At 38.3% G+C, this 19,756-nt stretch overlaps 1 protein-coding gene across 3 annotated transcripts in view; it reads left to right on the forward strand.

Moving 5' to 3' along the window:
* The window catches only part of TPH2 (tryptophan hydroxylase 2), a 54,025-nt gene that overhangs the window by 25,739 nt on the left and 8,530 nt on the right, over positions 1 to 19,756 (forward strand). For 2 of the 3 annotated variants that reach the window (XM_031589703.2, XM_090138810.1), the window contains exon 9: positions 18,238 to 18,333. In XM_031589703.2, the coding sequence (XP_031445563.2) occupies positions 18,238 to 18,333 (96 nt within the window). Of the gene's footprint in view, positions 1 to 18,237; positions 18,334 to 19,427; positions 19,691 to 19,756 lie in introns of those variants that run through there. The other variant, XM_090138818.1, reaches the window with a different exon arrangement.

Consider the following 19,756-nt stretch of genomic DNA (forward strand, 5'->3'; position numbering starts at 1 on the left):
AAACTGTTGTTTGTAGGAAGGACTAAAGAAAGTTGTGTGTCTATTTGCAAATCTGCTAGGAATGGACTTGGTAGGAAGCAGAGCTACCTTGTCATGACTTGCAGCCTCAAGAAAAACTAGCTAACTGGCTATTTCTGTGGGTATTCTGAGAAAAATGGTATGTCCAAGTCTTTCACCCCGTAATAACCTTAGATGACATGGGCATGGGCCTGTTGCAGCATACAAGGTTGAGATTAATCTGTTTGGGAGAGATATTAATATAAAATGACCTCTGAATATTATATAAATGCTTTTACTCTTCCCCCTCACAGAAATTCAGTTATGACTGACTATGTCATCTGAACAATGAACTGCTCCCAAATCACAAAGCCAAAAATAAAAGAAGACAGTTGAATCACTTTTCCTTATCATACTGAGAATTTGATATCTGAGTCAAAGTTGATTTCTCCTCCCATGCTGGAAGTAGCTCTTTCAGGTGGAAGAGACATTTAGAAAAGAGCCTTATGGTAACCCAGGTGTTGTTATTTTTTTGCGGATGCACAATGAAGAGCTATTCTCCCCTGAGGCAGGTGCTTGACAAATACAGAGATGTAACTTGCCCTAAAATTTGCAATGTAAACAAAGTCAGTTTGAGAGCAAGTAGAAAGAACATCTCTCAGTGGAGAGGGTGAGGAGGCCAAGAAATGCATTCAGTTGGGCACCAAATGTCGCTTGATGTGCTATTAACTGACTTTTGCAATATTCTGTTCCATTTCCAACCTAGATTAAAAAAAAAAACAGAAAACAACCCCAACACAGAATCAACAAAAACCAGATGCAGCAAGGTGAAAAATGCCAGCCAAGACTCTTAATGCAGAAAAGCAATGCAGGTTCCAGCTAGGCAACTTCAAAGTAAATACAGAAATGAATGGAGAGAGAACATGCATATTAATGAGCTTGAAGCAATATGCCCAAAGCAGGCTTGCCATTATCATGACCTGTTTCAAAAGATAGTGACATTAACAGCTGAGCCCTTACAGGGAGGACAATGGCTCTGGAAGTGAAGAAAATGCCTCTTAGGAATTCAGACTAGAAAGGGAAGAATTATTACAGGTGATTTCCTAATCTTCCGCTCCATTCTGCTCTCAAAAGCCACTGTGTATCTGCCTTGATAGATCTGCTCTTTGTGTATGATCAGTCTTGAGCTACAAAGGAAACGTGTGGGTGGCTTTGTCTCCGTAGATCTGACATGGTTCGTGGAGAGCAAGCAGGAGCCTTGTCCCTGGGCAGGCCAGGATAATTTGGTAAATGGCAATTAGTCACTTCTGTGCAGTGCCTCTGAGGGCAGGGATTAAATGGGAGAGCATTGCAGAGGTGCTGGTCAGCTGGAGGGAGGACACCTGCAGGGGAAGAGGGATTTGAGGGTACCCAATCCTCTTGTTTCAGTCTGTTGGTTAGATTGGAGCAAGAGGGGTGGAATGGCTGCTGCTCCTTTTCAAACTTAAGCTCTCTTGCCTTGAAAAATGGAGTAGTGAAAGATCCTAAAGATTGCATTTGCAATAGTTTCTGAGAGATGCTGTTCCACTTGCGGTGTTTTAGGGGAGTAAAAAAAAAAAAACGAGTGATTGAGAGACAGATTACTGAAACAAGGCAAAATATTTCCACAATCCACTTTTTTTCACTTGTCCTGTGGTACAATGCAGTTACTAGCTGAGGAAATGTAGTATTGACTGTGTATGTCTGGGTGCTAATTACAATCATCATAACTAATGTCTAGTGCTACTCTGTGTGACGTTCTAAAAAATGGTTTTGAGTTGATTTTTCAAGTGTGCCTGGTCTTTCTGTTTATTTTAGTACTGTGTGAAAACAGTCTGTCTTTTCTACTTAGCTCCCAAACTGTAAGCTGAAGGGGGGACTTGACATGAGGTGTTTCAATTAATTTATATTATATATAATTTACAACACATTTAACAGCACATAACATAAGGTTTTGTCGGGAAAATTGTACGAAAAATATACCTCAGTTTATATTCTGATATAACCTTGTAATTTGTGGACTTGGGAGCTGGAGAGCAGCTGTCTTTGTGAAGCTGCAAGTTGATAAGCGGGATTCTTTCTTTCTTACTGATGGCAGGAATGACTCCCACTCCTGTTGGGTTCTTTCAGCACAGCTCAAGCTGCCTTTTGCAAGGCAGCAAGGAGAGGATGTGTATGTAAAATTCAATCACCACCAGTCAGTTTGCTCCACTCAGAAAAGAATGGGTTAGCACAGTCTGTGGTTTGTATGCACTTAATCACCAAATCTTTCCATCCAAGAATTTGATAATTAGGGATTAATTAGTCCCAGCAAGTTTTTTCCAAAAATTTCTTGCTGGAAGATGCACTTAAACCTTCAGTTCTGCAGAACTGAAAAAAGATTGGCACCTTTTCATTTTTCTTGACAGTGTTTTTCCTGGTGTTTTAATAGCATGAGGCTATTGTTTTGTCTGCCTTTATGCAAAAAAAAAAAAAAACCCAAAAACCAAAAAAACCCACAATAGTGAATTGAATCATAATCTGAAGGAACTGTGAGGATTTGTGTGATGACGTCTTGAAAATGTGTTTGAGGCTTATTATAAATCTAAATGTTTTATGTTGCCTGGATAATGACTGAGGCCAATTGTATATTTCTACAGATGACTTTTATTTGTCTGTGTATGCATCACATACCAAATATATTACATACATATGCTAGGATAAAAAAAAAAAAGTGCTCAGAACTGCCTATCTGGGAGAAATTGATGGTAATTTGTGTGAACTCATTTGCCTGCTTTCCTCAGAGGTCTACACTGTCCAGCTGTCTTGTCTTCATTCTACTTCTTTTCCTACTTTGAACAACTGGCATACGATTCAGGACAATTACACATTGTTTACTGAGGTCATAACCAGAATAGAAGAAACAGGAGCATTGCGGACAAAGGGTGGGTCGCATGTGGTAACTCTGAGTAGATATCTTATAGGAGAGGACAAATTGTTGTGATCTCATCTTCAAAACAACAGAGAATATTTCCCCGAGGTACTATCAATAGTGCTAGGCCATAAGTACAGCTTGTGAGCTGGTAACTGTCTTCCTCCATAAAGAAACAAATGGAGCAGAGAAGAAAACTACAAAAATGCTTGAGATTTTGAACATTCCTAATATGCATCTGAAAAATTAAGGTTTCTTGAATATTCCTCATTTATATAGCAAAATGATAAACAGTCTACCACTGCTCTAAGTCTGCAGTCAGCTCCCCTGCTGAAGCCATTCTGCCGTATAAAAATAATTTTGTACCGGCTACCTAAAACATACCATCATAGCTGAAGAGCTATGGCATTCACTGAACATTTTGAAGTTCAACATTCAAACATTTTTCTGTATCTCAAATGGTATGCTGTATTGTGTGACAAATGCCAGGAGTGAGCAGAGCATGTAACCTAAGTCCAGTGGTGACATAATGGAGTTTCTTGTAAAGGAGATGCTTCTGTCTGAGCCTGTAGTTTATTAATAAAAGAGCTGCAGCATGAATTACTGAGAGGGAATGTGATGTAAAAGCTGCTTGAATAAATTTTGACAGACTTAAGAGAGTCATAAAACGACTCTTGACTGGGGTGCATGTTACTTAGAGAAGATGAACCAGTTCCCAGTGTAAAAGGTAGGACTGTATATAAAGTATATATGAAGGAGCCAGACATTGTCCTGCCAGACAGCATGAGACTGGAAATACTGACATCCATACTGTTCATCATTTGGGATTAAAAGCATGTGCCTATGGCTGTATCTGCTCCTGAGTTTCGCCAGGCAAAGATACCCATATGTATATGTTGGAAATTGCCTGGAAACAAAATCTGAAGTGATACAAGAACCAGAGAACAAGGATGGTGGAATGTTGTGGTCTTCTCAGTTGCAAAGCCATACAAATCTGTTTGAATCAGGAGAATTGGATTGCTCTTCTTTGATAGGTGAGGTGCTGCCTAGCACACAGACTGCAGCTCTAAAGCGTGCTCTAATCTCTGGTTTTTATCTGTATAATATTCTGAAGGTATTAATAACAGATAATGGTCCCCAGATTTTAAGGACCTGTTTCAACAATTCTTGATAAAATAGTTGCAGTGCTGATGTCAAGTCTGTCCTCCAGCATGTTAGCTGTATAGGTGAGCACAAAGGTGAGCGAAAAAGATAGTACAGTACATATATCACTGAACCATATTAAAGGAGAGAAAAAACTGTAGATTTCAAGGATCAATATTTAATATTTTAGAATACTGCACTGTTCCCTTGCAGTGCATTTTCATTGTCATCACACAGGAGATTCATGGCACGAGAACAAAATCTCAGCAGCAATGCCTAACTAGCTTTGTATCTCAAAAACAAAAGACTGTACTACATAAAAATAAGCCAGCGCTTCAGAGAAGTTACTACAGGGAGAATGTGAAGAGTTCTGTTGATGAAATGGGAGCAGACACTTGATGTCTTCTGAGGGAATTGTGTTTGTGGAAGTCCCTGTTCTGGGTTTGGACAGCCTGTTGCCAGTTTTGGATCTGTAAGAACTGCTGTACTGATTAGCCCACGTGGCTGGTACGCTGACCCCAAGGGCAACTCTGAACAGCTGCTCTGGAAGAGGGTAAGAGCAAGATGAGCATGCCTGATTCTTTCCAAAAGTTTCCTGGTTTTTGACCACTCAGAAACTCAAGAGACTCTTAAGCCAAATGTGGATGTAATGTATTTAATTATCTGGAGCAGATATCTGTTCATTGACAGCCTTCAGTGCCTGAAGACATGTAAATTTTTAGTACCCATTGTACCTTTTGCAGAGGGCTCTGTGTCTCACCTCTTCACTGTGTGATGAACTGTCTCATTTGGTTGTTTCTATCCTGATGCTTTTTTTTTGTTGTTGTTGCTGTTGTTGTTCTCATGTGGTTCTTTATTTGAAGAGAGAATAATCAGTCATAGCTAAACTCCTCTGTGCCCCCATGACTTCACAGAATTGCATCATTCTTTGTCTCCTTTTTTGGATTGAAAAGCACTAGTTTATGTAGTTACTCATCATTAGGAAGATGCTCTGTAATGTGCATGCATTTCTTCCCTGAACCTTTTTCACTTTCCAGCTGGAACTGGAAAAGAAAAAGAGAGAGGATATCTATACTGTCAGACTGGGGAACAGGGTAAATGAGCAGTTCCAACTCTAATGTGACTTTTAGTTAAGAGTAGCACTGCAGAGTTGAGCTAGTTTTGAATGTGCTCCCTGCAAAAGTGGGAGTCTGTATATTTCAGAGACTTCCTGTATGTCAGGAAAAGTGGACCTGATGCTGTATAGCTGGCATGGCCTACAGCTTGAGGAGGGGACAAATGAGCTGTATCCACATGCAGGAGGGGAGCAGGATTCAATAGATCTATCTTTATCAACCAGCATCACTGTTCAAGTGTGTGAGTTCCTGCAGTTTCTGATCAGCAGAAGATACAAAAAGGTGATTCTGGTGTTACACATTCTGTGAGGGAGTGGGAGAAGTAATTTAGGTGGTGGTAAAATCATATTGCCAGCCAGAGCTGCAAAGGCAGTAAGCTGGACTTTCTTTTGTTTGTTTGTTTTTAATTTGTGAAGGGTGATATAAAATATTGGCTCGCAAAACACTTAATACACAAAGTTCCTATTTTTATCTAGTTTCTAGGCAAAGTAGGTAATCACAGGATGAGTTACATCTGGAAATGAAACATTTTATGCTTCATATGGAGCCACTTGAAATTAAGAACAGCCAGGAGAGTTCATCTGCTGTTAGGAGGTGATACAGGATGCATTCTAGCAGTTGCTTGGGTCGGTGAGCTCTTTGTGTGAGGGTCTCAGGTTGCCCTACCAGACCAAATTTTTCACCCACAAGTAACTGAAAATGATGTTGTTTAATAATAAGTTAGTATGTTTGTGTACTTGGGCCCAACCCTGTAATGAGGAAGCTAGATGGAAGAGAGGACCAATTTGACTTAACTGGGAGCCGGGAAGCAATTAAAAATTGTTGTGGAAATAATATGACTCCTTGTAGACAGAATGCAGTTTATGAACATCGAGCCCTAAGCACTTAAAAGTGCTGAAGAGAAAGCCTCTAATAAAATAACAAACTACAGCAAGACACTGGATTTGTTTTTATTTCTTGTAAGATTATGTTTCCAAAGTGGTTAGATCATGATCTGTGAGGTTACTGAACTGCAAATACAAATTTACATGCACACAAGTAATATGTTTTGACATATAGGTTAACAAGAGAATGGTGCAAATTTCACACAGCAGTGGCTTGCTAATTACATTTGTTTATTTTCAGAAGCAACTTCATTTTCATTAAGAAAATGCAGATTCTGCAATAGTAATCTTTGCTGGTAGTTCAGCAGCTCACAGAGAATGTGTGCTCTGCTACAACAGTAATGAAAGTGATCCTCGACTAAACAGCTCAGGCAGAATTTGTAGAATTTAGGAATGCACACAAATAGCAAACATTTACCATCTCAGTGGTTGCATCCACTTGAAATAGGTTGAGGAATAGGTGGAAGCAATCTATGAATTTTGATAAGGTTTTTTGCATATTTTTCTCTTGACCTCGAGTTGGAAATATATTAACAAAAGGGTATAAAGTGTCTTTTATAGACCATATGTAACCGGGACAAATTGTTCCTTCCAGTGAGCAACAGTTGCACAAGTGTTTTGGGTAATAACTACTAACAAAGCACATAACTTATGGGAATAAATATTTAAAGAAAATGGGCAAGAAACAACAAACATTAAAGGAAAGGTTCAGAGTATGTTGCTGCTCTTTTGGGCTCTCCCTGTGCTTTCACCTGTATTTTGAAGGAAAGAGATAAACCTGGAGTCTGTGTAGATGTCATTCATACTGAGATTGCTACGCTGATTTTTCTTTGCTTATAGCACATAAACATGGGAAACTCGTTTGTAAAAATGTATTTCTGTACTGTTCAGAGCTGTGAAGGTTTCATGTTAGTAAGGCTTTATTTGTATACCACACTTCTTCCCATAATACATCAGGAAGTATTCCCAGAGGTGTATATAGCTGTCAAAGCAAATTAACGAAGTAAATTTTGTAATGCTTCTTGCTTTTTCTATTGCATTTGTTTCCATACTTAAAACAGTAAGGTTTTGTAGCAGTGGTTGGCATGTGAGTCGTCTGCTCTAGAGATCCTCCAGCTGGCACACAGGTTTGTGGAGAAGTGAAGGAGCCCAGCTCGTGGCAACTCATTTTGCCTGTGTCTAGGTGTCACGTATGGCTGAGGGAATGTCTGCTGCAAGTGCACAGGCAGGGGTGTTAGTCCCTCAATTTCCGTGGAGTTCAAGCAGCTGGAGAGTGCACGGAAAAAACATCTAGGTGTCTGCACGTGGGGAATGCCCTGCTGAGTTGTACTGGGAACAGTCCTGTGAGGGCAGCTACCTGATTATCTGGCTGTGATATTTAACACTGTTGTGATGAGGCAGCTCCAGGTTTCCTTAGCTCAAGCATTGTAGCGCCCTGCTGCACTGCAGAGTGCAGCCATCGCTGCAGCCCTGCACACCCAGCCCTCCTCTTGTGGGTTGGTGGGAACACCTGGAGAAGAAAGCCAGCAGGTTCTGCTTTCAGGCAGAAATCAGACTGATTACGTGTAAGGAGCAGTGTCCTCAAACCATACTCATCTTCTGCTTGTCTGGAATATTTCAGTAAATGATTTTGTTTCCAGGAGGAAAATTATGCTTATTATCTACTATGTATAACCCAAATATCATCATCTTATGGAAAGTCTAAAAATTTTTGCTCATGCAGAGCTGAAAAGATCCCGCTTTAATATTCACAACTGTGCTAATCTGAATTGTTTTAAATACAGGCTCAAGGACTGAGCATACTACATGTATTAGGTCTAGTTCTCTCATCCAGCATTTTCCTGAGTATTTTCTTTGTATGCTCAGATAAAAGTATGAAAGTAAGATAAAATACGTCTGGTATCCATAAAGAGCTAAGTCTGCCTAGGGCTCAATTACTTAGTGCTACAGCTTTTGAAGTGGTTCTTATGTCTGTCGTCATCTTTCTATCAAATGCCATCAGAGTGCTGCATAGAATATGGTTTCATAAATCTTTCATTGAGATATTTTTGGGAGATCTGCCATAATGTTTCTGTAAGTATAGCTGAATTATATATTTATAGGGCCAGTCCTGACACCACAGAAAGCTAAGGGTACATTTGCCATTACTTTCAAACATTTAGGTCTGTGGGCTACCTTCACTTCCATGTGTACATGCTCCTAAAATTCAGCATGGGTACATTCGTGTGAACAAAGTCAGGATTTGTTGGTGTTAAACTGTGATAGTATTTTACTTGGCAAAAACTGTTATTTAGGACTATTGTTTTCTGCAGGGAAAGATTCTATTCCAGAGAGCCTTTGATTTTGCAGTCATGCATTTCTGTGTCAAAATCAAATGCATGTAGTACTGCATGCCACAATTTCCCTTAGCTGCTTTTTAGGGCTGGGGGGCCAGAGGGCCTTGGGATGCTATTGTGTAAAGGGATTTTTTTATTATTATTATTTGTTGCTGATTTTTGAAAATTAAAGCAAATACTCCAAATCTCAGAGTATTGTTGATGCAAAAAAAAAAAAAAAAAAAAAAAAAAAAAAAAAAAAAAGCCTGCAGAGAAGGGCCTGGTATCTGATAAATTTGGTCATTTTGGTTGGTTTGATTCCAGCTGTGGCTGACAGTGTCATAGGCATAGTGAGCAGAGCAGCAGTGTGACAGTGCTTGCAGGCACAGTCTGAACACCCCCTGCTCCAATATGTCTGTTTCTTAGGTTCAACCGTGTCTTCAAATTTTCCTTTTCTGTTGACAAAGATTAGTTTTTGACAAGATAACTTTGCTTCAGTTTACATCCGTAAGCTCTGTATTTTTTGTGCATTATAGAGAACTTTCTGCAGATTATGGCATTTATAGAATATGATATCTGCTAACAGTGCTGGATAAAACAGTTTGATCGCAGAGCTTTTTAAAGAAATATGGAAAAGAGTGGGTGCTCCAAGATTATCTTCTTTTTCCCCCCATAAAACATACTACTCTTTATCTAAAGGCTTTTCTTCCTTCCCTTGAATAATTAGGCCATAATTGTTACAAATATATAAATTCTATCAGTTTTCATATAGGAAATTTATAGTTTAACAGCACACTTTCCATTTCTAGAATGTAAAAAAGCTTTATAGAATTACTTTTTCCACTCTCAAGAAACATATTAACTTATTAGCAGATCCATGTAATATATCTGTAGTGAATTTGGGACCTACGTGAGAGCAGAAATCTTGCCTATCGGTGAGATCCCGGCCATTCTGATCATTTCTAGAATGAGTTTTGCATCTGTTAAGTCTCTTCTAGACCAGAGCCACTGTAAATTGCGTGGACTTTTTTGTTTGTACAGGGAAAAGCTGCGATCTATGCTCACAAATGCTTGCTTAATATACCATTTTTCCACTTTACTGAATACATATTCATATAATTTGCTGTGTGTTTACAGACTTCTGGCAGGTAACCTGGTGTTGACTCACTTGACTAATCTGTAGTTATGACAAATTCTTTCTACATGCCCTCGCTGCCAAAAAATCACTGAGAGACAAGGAGATGCTCAGCTGTACTTGACAAAGATTTTGTTTGAGGTTGTGAAAGCCATCTTCAGTTTGGATATATTTTTAGTGGCAAAATTAATAGATACTTAAAATTCCCTGAGTTATTTCTCTTCTTTGATCTGTCTGTCAGCTTGACATGAACAGAACTTGCATCACTTTTGTGCTGATGCCTAGTATCTTTTTTTTTTTTTTTTTTTTTTTCCTTATTGCAAGGCAGGTTAAGCAAATGCATTAAGAGCCAAAAAAGCTTTTGGGAGTCCCCTTGCATTTATGTGATGAAAAGAACATTGAGTTTAAATGCAGTGTTGCTGTTAGAAACTGTGATGTTTGAAAACAAGTCTTAGCTATCTGGTTATTAAATCGGTTTTCAGAAATAGATGCAAGAGTTTAAATATTTATTTTAAGCATAGAAAATTAGTGTGGGCGCTGTTATTTTTGGAATGAAGACCTTTTTTTTTTTTTCTCCTTAAAAACAAACATTTAAGGGGATACGACTGCCAAGAAATAGTGCATTTTTTCCTTGAAATGAAAATATGGTTAAGAGCATTGCCAATTGTCACTGCCTCTTCTGTGCCTTTCTGCACTTACAATTTCAGAGCTTGCACAAATTCTGAGATCCCTCTGGAGATGTGATTTCTCTTCGTTAGTAGATGCTTCAGGACTTTAGCTGCTGACCTCACACCCCTCCTCAGTTAAAATGTCTGGCGAGGCTTTCTTTAAGCAGCATCACAACTCTAGGCCTTTTTTGCTGAGTCTGCTTCTCAGCAGGTAGGGAGTGTAATATTTTATTGTTGGAGAGACTGGAACAGTGCCGGACCAGTGCTAAGGTTCACAAGGTAGTTGTGAAAAACAGGTCTTAGGGGCTGGGCTAGGCTTTTATGGAGATATTTGCTCTGACTGTCAGATGAGGAAGTGTGTCTGAAGGTGTTCTCGTCTCTCCTCTGGATGTTTTTCTAAGCAATGTAGCTCAGAATTGTGGCAACAGTCCTAGGGTTGGTAACTCTTCATGAAATGATGATATTAGTAGATGAAAGACAACTTAGTGACCTCTTGTATGTGTATTTGTTCAAATAGTGCTTTTACTTGGGTCATGCCAACTTGTCACTTTTTGAGTTCCTGGCTCTTTTGCTAAAGGAGTGGTACAGTACAAGGTGCAGTATAAGCCAGAATGCTGAGGAAGCACTTCCCTTCTGCCAGCTCTTGCTGTATTGCACGTGCAAGTGATATTCTTACTTTAGTAGGTTTTGTTAATGCAAAGTCTTCATTTGAAAGAGTAGGTCTGGAGAACAGGAACGTCAGAATGTAACGACAGGCTCTGTTTGCAGACTGTGAATCCTGAGAGATCATGGAGGATTAGGTTGGGTCACATGAAACAGCACAGTTTGAAGATCTGGGTGGACAGCTGTGACATATGTTTACCTAAGCTTTTTTTTCCACCCTTTTCTTTGTAATTTGACATTCAGAGGACCTTATCTCTGGAGTCCCAGCAAACAATTCAAATGACCTGACCGTGCCTCTTGAGCTAACTGTGTGAAAGGGCTAGGAAGCTGAAATTTGGAGCTAGAGCTTGAAAAGAAATGAGAAAATACACACTTCAGTTAGTGTAGGGAGCACTGAACATGAATTCATGTTACACATTGTAAAATAAATTGGAAAGGAAATGGTTCATTATTGCACATCATTTGTTCTTAATAACTCCATATGAGATTAACAAACCTTAAAACTCCAGGTTTTAGAAGTTCTTCAAGATAAGAGTTAAATGAAAGGAAATGGGGAATGGGAAGGGTAAAGCATTAGGGCTTCAATGCTTTATGTTTAACCAATGATCTCAGCAACAGTTCATAGTTTCAGTGGTTTCATCTCCTTAGCTGCATATTAAGCTCCAGCACTATTGGTTAATACACTGAAATAAAATAGGAATTCTTCTGACAGTATTGAGCAAGTTGAAGTAAGTGTGCTTTTGTGAGAATGACTTTTCTCCCATCTCTGTGTCCACTATAAGGTTTTCAACTGAGATAATGTGAGAGAAGTGGACAAAAATCGAAGTGCAGAGCATGCCTAAGTGCAGATTTTTTCAGAGCAATTCATGCATGGAATGAGATATCCAATGGCTCCAGTTCTGTGGGAGCTAACTTCTGGAGTAGCAGCAGCAGAAAGATTCCAGAAGTGTTTCACCCTCTGCCCACCTTTCAGAGCAGGAAGAAGGACCCCTCCATGTGAGAATGGACAGCAGGACACATTCTCTCAAGAGACACAAGGGTATTAGTAGGAAAATCCTGCAGATTTTATTGTAGAAGATGGATTGCATTTGCAGTCATACATTTTCTTGTCTTAGATGAGCTCTCCAGTGTTGTACCTTACATAGTTCCCTCCTTACTGATGCCATTGTAGTGTTGTCTTCGTTGAGCGACAGTTTCTGCTTTTTAAGAAACTTGGGATGATTATTTTATTTTGGTTACCATTATGAGATTTTTCTCCAGAAATTTCTGTAAAAAGAAACATGTTGTTTCAAAGTACTCACAAAGGGTAAACACCTTCATTGCTGCCTATAGCACGTGCTTTCTCTGAACGTTTCAAGCCACTGTGTTAGAGGAATTTGCATGAAGTGATGCTGTATGCGATGGCTGTCAACAGAAATGCGAAGGCTGGTGTGCTTCTAATACAGAGTGCTCTAATGAGCAGCATCACATCTACTCAAACTTCAGTTTAGAAAAAGATTATTCCAAACATTCGCCCTTACTGAAAGGTCTGAATGCAAAGTAGTCAGATGAGGGGAAAAAGGAGGGTATTGTTAAAAATATATAAACTTGGAAATCTCCAAAGAAAACCTCATTTTGGTGAGCCTAAGTACATTTCAAAGTGGCAGACTAAACAAAAAACTTCAAGAAGGCAACTCTGAAAAATTAAACTCTATTTTCTTATTTAGAAATGCTGTAGGCTGTGAATAAGGTCATTCCCTTCGTTGGAGGTGGGTGAATCATCTATAAAGAAAGACTTATCCACTGAATTTGTCTTCTTTTCTGCTTTTGATCTATTCACAAGCTCATCATGAGATTTATTTGTTGTTCAAAAATCTCCCTGCTTTTTTATGCAATAATGTTCTCACATGAATAGCTGTCAAATAGCTGGTACTGCTTGCTGTTTGGATGCCAGCATTGGACTCTACTGGCTAGTTGCCTGGGTTACCTGTGTTACATATATCTGTTTCTTGTCCTGGGATATTCCTGATACTAATCAACAGATTGTGAGTTCTGAATAATTTAATCAAATGTGAAATGCTAGCTGTGTTTTTGGTGACTATTGATATATTTGAGATTGAAAAATAAGCAACTATTCACAGATTTATTTGCACCATCTCTGAATGAAGAAAGCAAGCACAAATGAGAGTCATACTCTTTGAATTACCACTTATGTGCTATTTGAGCAACTTTTATGGGAAGGGTGTGGGGAGGAGAAAACAACTGTATTTCATTAATTCTCAAAATTAATTTCTAACAGGGATTTTTGAAAGTCTTTTAGTTGTATATAACTTTCTTCGTACAAGGTAATTACAACTATATGAGAGATTTAATTTCTAGATGTGTAATTTTAAAGCTAAAATATGAAAGATATTCTGAAGAAGGAAGAATCCTTGCAAATTATTGACCATACTACATACATTGAAATTTAGTGTAGTCCATTTAAGTATCCTTTGAATTCATAAGCCCAACTGAAAGAATGCAAATATGTTTCCTCAAGGGTATTTAGCACTGATCTTGCAAGTATTTACATGCAATAGTAATTGCATTGCCTCTTTTGCAACTGGTACATTGTTTGGGACTGTATCCTCATCCCATGAGGAGTTCTTGAAGTGGTGAGTACTGCTGTCCATGCAGTGTGGTTGCAGTCATGCAGTTACTCCGTCCCTCCTTTTTGTTCCTTGTGACAAGTTAATCAGCTCTTGACAGTCAGTCTTCTCAAGACTCATTCTGAGAACATCTTTTTAGAGCTGTTTTAGGGAACAGACAAAATCTCATTATTCTTCTTACTGAAAATTGCCCAGTGAATGCAAATATCAGTCTCTCAGCAATACCGTCAGAAGGCTATATGAAATTGAATGGCTTGAGTGGTGTTTTTCTGGAAGAGGCAGATTTTGAGGTACTGAGTCTTTGACATCAGCACCCAACACCTCACACAACTCTTAGCACAGGTTCTAGGAGAGAAATTCTCAAATGCAAAATGATATGAGGAGTGATTTTCAAAGTCTTCAAAACCAGAAGACTTCTTTCCTGACTGTGAAAATTTTGAAATACAATTGAATAACTTTTTTTTTTTTAATTAACTGTATGGCTGTCATTGAACTTTTTTTCTTTTTGGTAGTCTGTTTTTTAATGCAGGCTGGTGTGTGAAGAATAGACACTGTGTTTACCCCAGAGAACAAGTCTGGAGTTTGCCAAGCCTTGATCTATTCTATATCTTTCCAATCAACTGTAGATGTCTGGAGAACAGTGTAGGTCTAAAGCCATACAGTGGTGATATTTTTTGGTATAGTGCTTTAGTTGACAGTGACCACTGATTCAGGGATTCTGAAGGAAGATATCTACTGTATTATAGCACTTAAAAGCACTTTTTCTTCCATGAAACTATTTACTCATTTTTGAACCCATGTAGATACTGTTTCATGAACATGACTGTAGTAATCATTCATATATTCCAGTTGAATAAGAGAAAAAAATTGAAATAATATCCCACGCTACTTTGTGTTTCTGGCGCAGTCTAGATTATTATGTTGATGTGTCTTGGTTTAAGACATTTTTGCTCCTTCATTTGGCACCTTGATTCTTCATCTTGTTTTGCTCATTTGACTAACAGAAAGGTATTTTAGTGAAAGCTTTTCTAGGACTCCAGAATTTATAAGACGTCTTATCTTCTGCTTTGTGTCGTCTTGAAGCTTGCTGCATGGGATGATGATTTTGTCAGGAAGCTGCTGTCTTCTTGCTTTAAAAGTTAAACTTCCTTCTTCCTTGATCCCTTTTTCCAATTTGATTCACTTTCCGTGGACACAAGTAATATTGCTTCTGTTGATCTCAGCGTGAACTAGGTCATATCACTGCTTAGGAAGACCTGTTTCTGTGCTAGCAGAGAGCTGCTGTGGAGCACTGAGCAGTACTGTACTCACTGCTGCTATAAATGTATACAGTAAGACTCATGAATGGAAGCAGAAAGTTTTTGTTCTCCTATAAAAGAGAACAATCTTTTTCTAATGAAGGTGAGACTTGAAAGAAACTACAGTGGAAAAAAGCTGACATCATCTGTCACATTTAGCATAATTTGGAAGCATCTTAATGGCCATCTGATGTATTTCTTTACATTGTCTAATGTGAGGCGGTAAACAGGAGCAAGAATCTTACGGTGATGGGGTATGAGAGGAATGAAAATTTAGGGCAGGGAGTTGTGGGCACAGGGATCTTTTGGGGGACTTGCAGTTTTGGAAGGATTGGGTGGAGAAGATACGAAGAGGAAGGAGGTGTCTGAAGGGATCACGAGGACAATTGAGATGTCTTGGTTCTGGCCCCAAGAGAACTCCAGGAGCCTACCTGTAAGATGTAGTAAAGCCATAATTAGGTCCAAAGGTGAAGTGGAAGTAATGGGAAAAGATAGGATGTTGCTGTTGCTTATAGTGGAGCCAAGTGTCTGGGGCTGCAGGGTGGGCAGAAATCTGTAATTTCAATATTTTGACTATGCCAGAGAGAGGCCAAAGATTTAAATCTGAATGTGAAAGCCTGCGTGCCCCAATTAGTGCTTAACGTTCACCAGCCTACACATAATGATGATTAAATTATCATCTATTTACCTTCAGGGAAAGCTTTTAAAATTTTATTAATCTAAACAGCCGTTTCTTCATTAAGTCACTTCAACTGCAGTAGCAGTTATCTTCTATATGTTATATACGGATATAATAGTAACTACAGTTACTGTAGTTTACCACACAAAGAGAGGCATGTGCTAAGTGTTTGTGCATCTGGTCTATAAAAGGTACCCATATATAGTTAATATTTAATCTCCTCAATATGCCTCTGTGTTTTTAGGCTTGTGAGCAAGGCTTTCTAAAGCCTGCTGAGCCTTGTAATGCACCAAACCTTCTTTAGGGGTGTGTGTGAGTGGGAGGGTGAGGGAATTGTGTATTACTGAGCAATAAGCTGAAGATGGCAGCATTGGGTGTGCTATCTCATTTTCTTAGCTAAGTAGAGCTCTCTTAAAATACAGTAATTGTAGCTGTTGTGTATGGCAAACTTATTAAAAAATGAGCTTTTCATTTAAAGGACTTTCTTTAAATATTACAGCTTAATACCACAAGTTAGTACAAGGTAGGTGTTTTATCATCAGTCCTCCCAAGTGAGGACAAAGTTATAGCCACTCTGACAGATCTGTAATAGACAAACACCAGACTCCCCCTTTTTAGCTGTTGTTTGCTTTCAGACTGAAGATGACTGTGATCACTGTGCTTTATGAGCAGCCCAGTCCTGCTGTATATCTGTCACGACGTTTGTGTTCACCACACTGGTTCTTTTAGGAGAGCTGAGGGGGCTAATTCAAAGATGCTCGTGGGATTTAAGTATGAAGCTGAGCAGTTCATTGCTGTCAGTGACACCATGTACAGAACCAGGACTGCAGCCCCCCAGAAGTTTTTTCTGGCAAAAACTCAGTTAATATTCTTCACTGTGGCAGTGTCTCAGTTTCACTCAGTGATGCCTATGTTGTTTTGTGCATCTGGTTGTTTGTTCCTGAGATGTCTTTTTTGAAAACCATTTGTTTTGGCATCAGCTAATTGTACTTAATGAACAATTAGATGCCAGCTTGGCTTATACAAGTCAATAGCAAAGTCAGAAGTGGAACTGTGGTTTCTTGTTTGACAGTGTTGTGCTTTCACCTCCTCTTGTGAATATCTGTGCTTTGACTGCTGTACTGGAACCTAACCTAAGGCATCTTAAGTCACTACAACCTTTCCTTCTTCATAGATGACTTTGCAGGTTTAGACCAGACACAGGGCTCATGTTTTTATTCTTTTTTATCATGTTTTTCTCCGCAGTGCTATGCTGGCTCTACAGGAACTTTTATAAGACGCAGAGAAATGAATCATATCACCATTTCTAAACATTTATTGAATTTAAAAGAGCTGCTAATTACTGCTCTTTTGCATTTAGGATGGAGACAGTCTAGAAGAGGGGGGTTTGTGAGAAAAGTAGGAAGTGACAAAAAAAAAATCATCTGCTTAGGATTTGTCTTTAAGATATGCAGAAAATGTTAAGATTTAGTATCAAATGCTGAGTTGAAGCTTATCCTAAAAATAAATATAAGCTTCGCCTGTTACATAGTTAATTGAAACTTCAGAGTAAATTCATATTTCATGCAAAACTGTGTAAAGCTGTTGGTTTCAGTGGAGCTGTATTCCTATGCACAGATACTGAAATTGTCAGATAATGCAATAGATATTTTCACATGTGCACACAAATGGTATGTATGTATATATATATGCATGCAGAATTTTTGTAGAAATTGTTTTACAATTTCCTAAAACCCTTATATGTAGGAATAGTTACTAACAATCTCATCTGTTTGATCTGGCATCAAATACAATCTTGCTGCATTATAACAACACCAAACGAAAGCTCAGTATCATAGGACCAGGTGTGATTGTTGTCTTCTGATTTTATTGGATACTGAACTATCTGTACTTTTTACAGTCTACCTAATGTTTCACTTTGTTAGGTGAATACAGCAAAGTTAGATGCATTACTGTTAATGTTGATTTAACCAATGTCTTTCACAATTCTCATCAGTTCAGATATGTCAGCTGCCTTCTGGTGACATAGGTTGAAAGTAGACCTAGAGAACAATTGTAATGGATGAGCCAACTAAATTTGCTGTACTGACTGTAATTTTCTTTCTGTCATTTAAGATGCCAAGAGGCATATTAGTTCTTTGTTTATAATGCAGTAAAATTTAGTGAGAAGTATGACATAGTCTCAAGAAGTTCATTCTAACACAGGACAGCACTTAGATACATGCCAAACTTGAGTGCTCTGAACTAGATCTTGGAGATTTTCAGAGGTTCTTAGACAGGCAGACCAAGTACCTTGGAGGATTTTCTTTTAAAGCGGTTCTCTTATTTCAGAAAGTGTCAGAAGTCTCTGCAAATTTGTCTCTGCCTTTGATAGCTAAATCATCATAGGATCATGGAATCATAGAATGGCTTGGGTTGGAAGGGACCTCAGAGATCATGAAGCTCCAACCCCCGTGCTGCAGGCAGGCCCACCAAGCTCCATACCTAATAGTAGACCAGGCTGCCCAGGGCCCCATCCAACCTGGTTGCTCTTACCTGTCTGTTCCTAACTGGCCATTCCTGTGAACTGTCTTGAGTGCCCAGAAAAAAAACAATCATATTTTTATGCAAAACTCTGTTACTGCAGAAAATGACATTTAAATTACTTTATCTGAATTTATATTAAAGAAATTCTGAAAAAGTGGGGCAATTAAGTGAATATGGCGCCAATTGTCATGGCTGAAATGATTTTTTTTTTTTTTTAAATCCACCCTGTTTATATCTGTATATCTGTATATTTTACAGTGCTATTTTTTTACGATTGAATTTGGTGTTTGCAAGCAAGAAGGACAGCTACGTGCTTATGGGGCAGGACTTCTGTCTTCTATTGGAGAACTAAAGGTACGTTGATTGATATGCTCTTAAAGCAGAATCAAGTTTCTTTTAATCATAATACAATTATAATTGGATGCAAATATTTTGACTTGAAAATAACAGTTAAAATTATCAAGATGAAAAGCTTCTTTTTAAATGTGATACTGAGCTGAAAAATTCATTTGACATATCAGCTGGCACCTGAAGCATGAAATGGATTTGTAAGGACTGAAGTACCAAAGTAACAGTAAGCTACAAAACTTACTTCTGTTTGAAATTTAAGAAATAACTAGCCTGTGAGATGCTTGTATTTTGGGTAAATGGAGGCTCAGTTAAGGGTTTACTGGGTTGGTTCTGAAAGCTTTACTTAGAAGAGAAGCGTATGTTTTTTGTAGGTGAAAAAACTGTTTTGAAATCAGACACAGTTCTGTTAGAAGTAATGCAAAATATTCCAGTGGATTTGTGATTGATATTAAAAGAACATTTGTTAAGGTCTTGATTCAGTAGATTGTTTTTAAAATTAAGGAATGCATGTATGCTCATACTAGACTTGTACTGTATGCTTGTGTTGCAATACACAAAGACTTATAAAGACAAAAGTCTTTGACTTTTCATGGTGAGTAACTGCAGTAGATCAGTTATTACCTAATTTTAGGCATAGAGAACAAGCAAAAGGAATTTTGTCACAAGTTTAATATTTTGAGATGTAATACACCTCACTGTCAGTACAAAGGAAGGGAAGAGGAAGAAGAGGAGGGAATGCCATGTTTATTCTGGGATCCAAGTGAACTCCTGATGGCTTTTGCTTAAAAATTTGGTTTCAAAAAGCATATGAAGAATAGTGTTTACACACTGTTTTGCAATATATCTGCTGTTTATTTGCATTTGAGCATCTTTCCACCCATTTTCAGTGAAGTTCCTGGCATTTTTATAGAATTATCTCAGTCTTTTTTTGCTGTTTTACCTGTAATTGAGAATATTAACGGTGGAGCTCAGTAGTCAGATTGCTGTTCTTTTATTAATAAGCCTGTATAAGGGGATTAAAGAAAGACATAGAAAAAAGGTCAAAGAAAATGATTTTTCTCCAGTACATATATATTTTTAATTTGATTTCATTATAGTTGTTCTCAGTTCAATGGATTCTTCAGCCACAGAAGCATTCAGTATCAGCATGGAACTGTTGTATCTCCACAGTGCAAAAGATGATTAAACACAAAGAGATGAAAATATCCCACTTGTTTTCTCCCTGCCCAACAACATTCAGTGTGATCTCCAAACTGTGCAGGTTTCTGCAGAGAATCAGGGCTTTTACTTAAACTAACAGTTACAGCCTTTAAGTGATGACCCTGAAAATACCTGTCACATCATTTACAAAATCTAAAGGCATAAAAGCAGAGAAATAAATAGTCAAGAACATAATAAATCTTGTACCATCAATGTCATAAACAAA

The sequence above is a fragment of the Phasianus colchicus genome, chromosome 1 (genome assembly GCF_987193195.1).
Source record: "Phasianus colchicus chromosome 1, bPhaCol1.hap1.1, whole genome shotgun sequence".
In the NCBI taxonomy this organism is placed as follows: Eukaryota; Metazoa; Chordata; class Aves; order Galliformes; family Phasianidae; genus Phasianus; species Phasianus colchicus.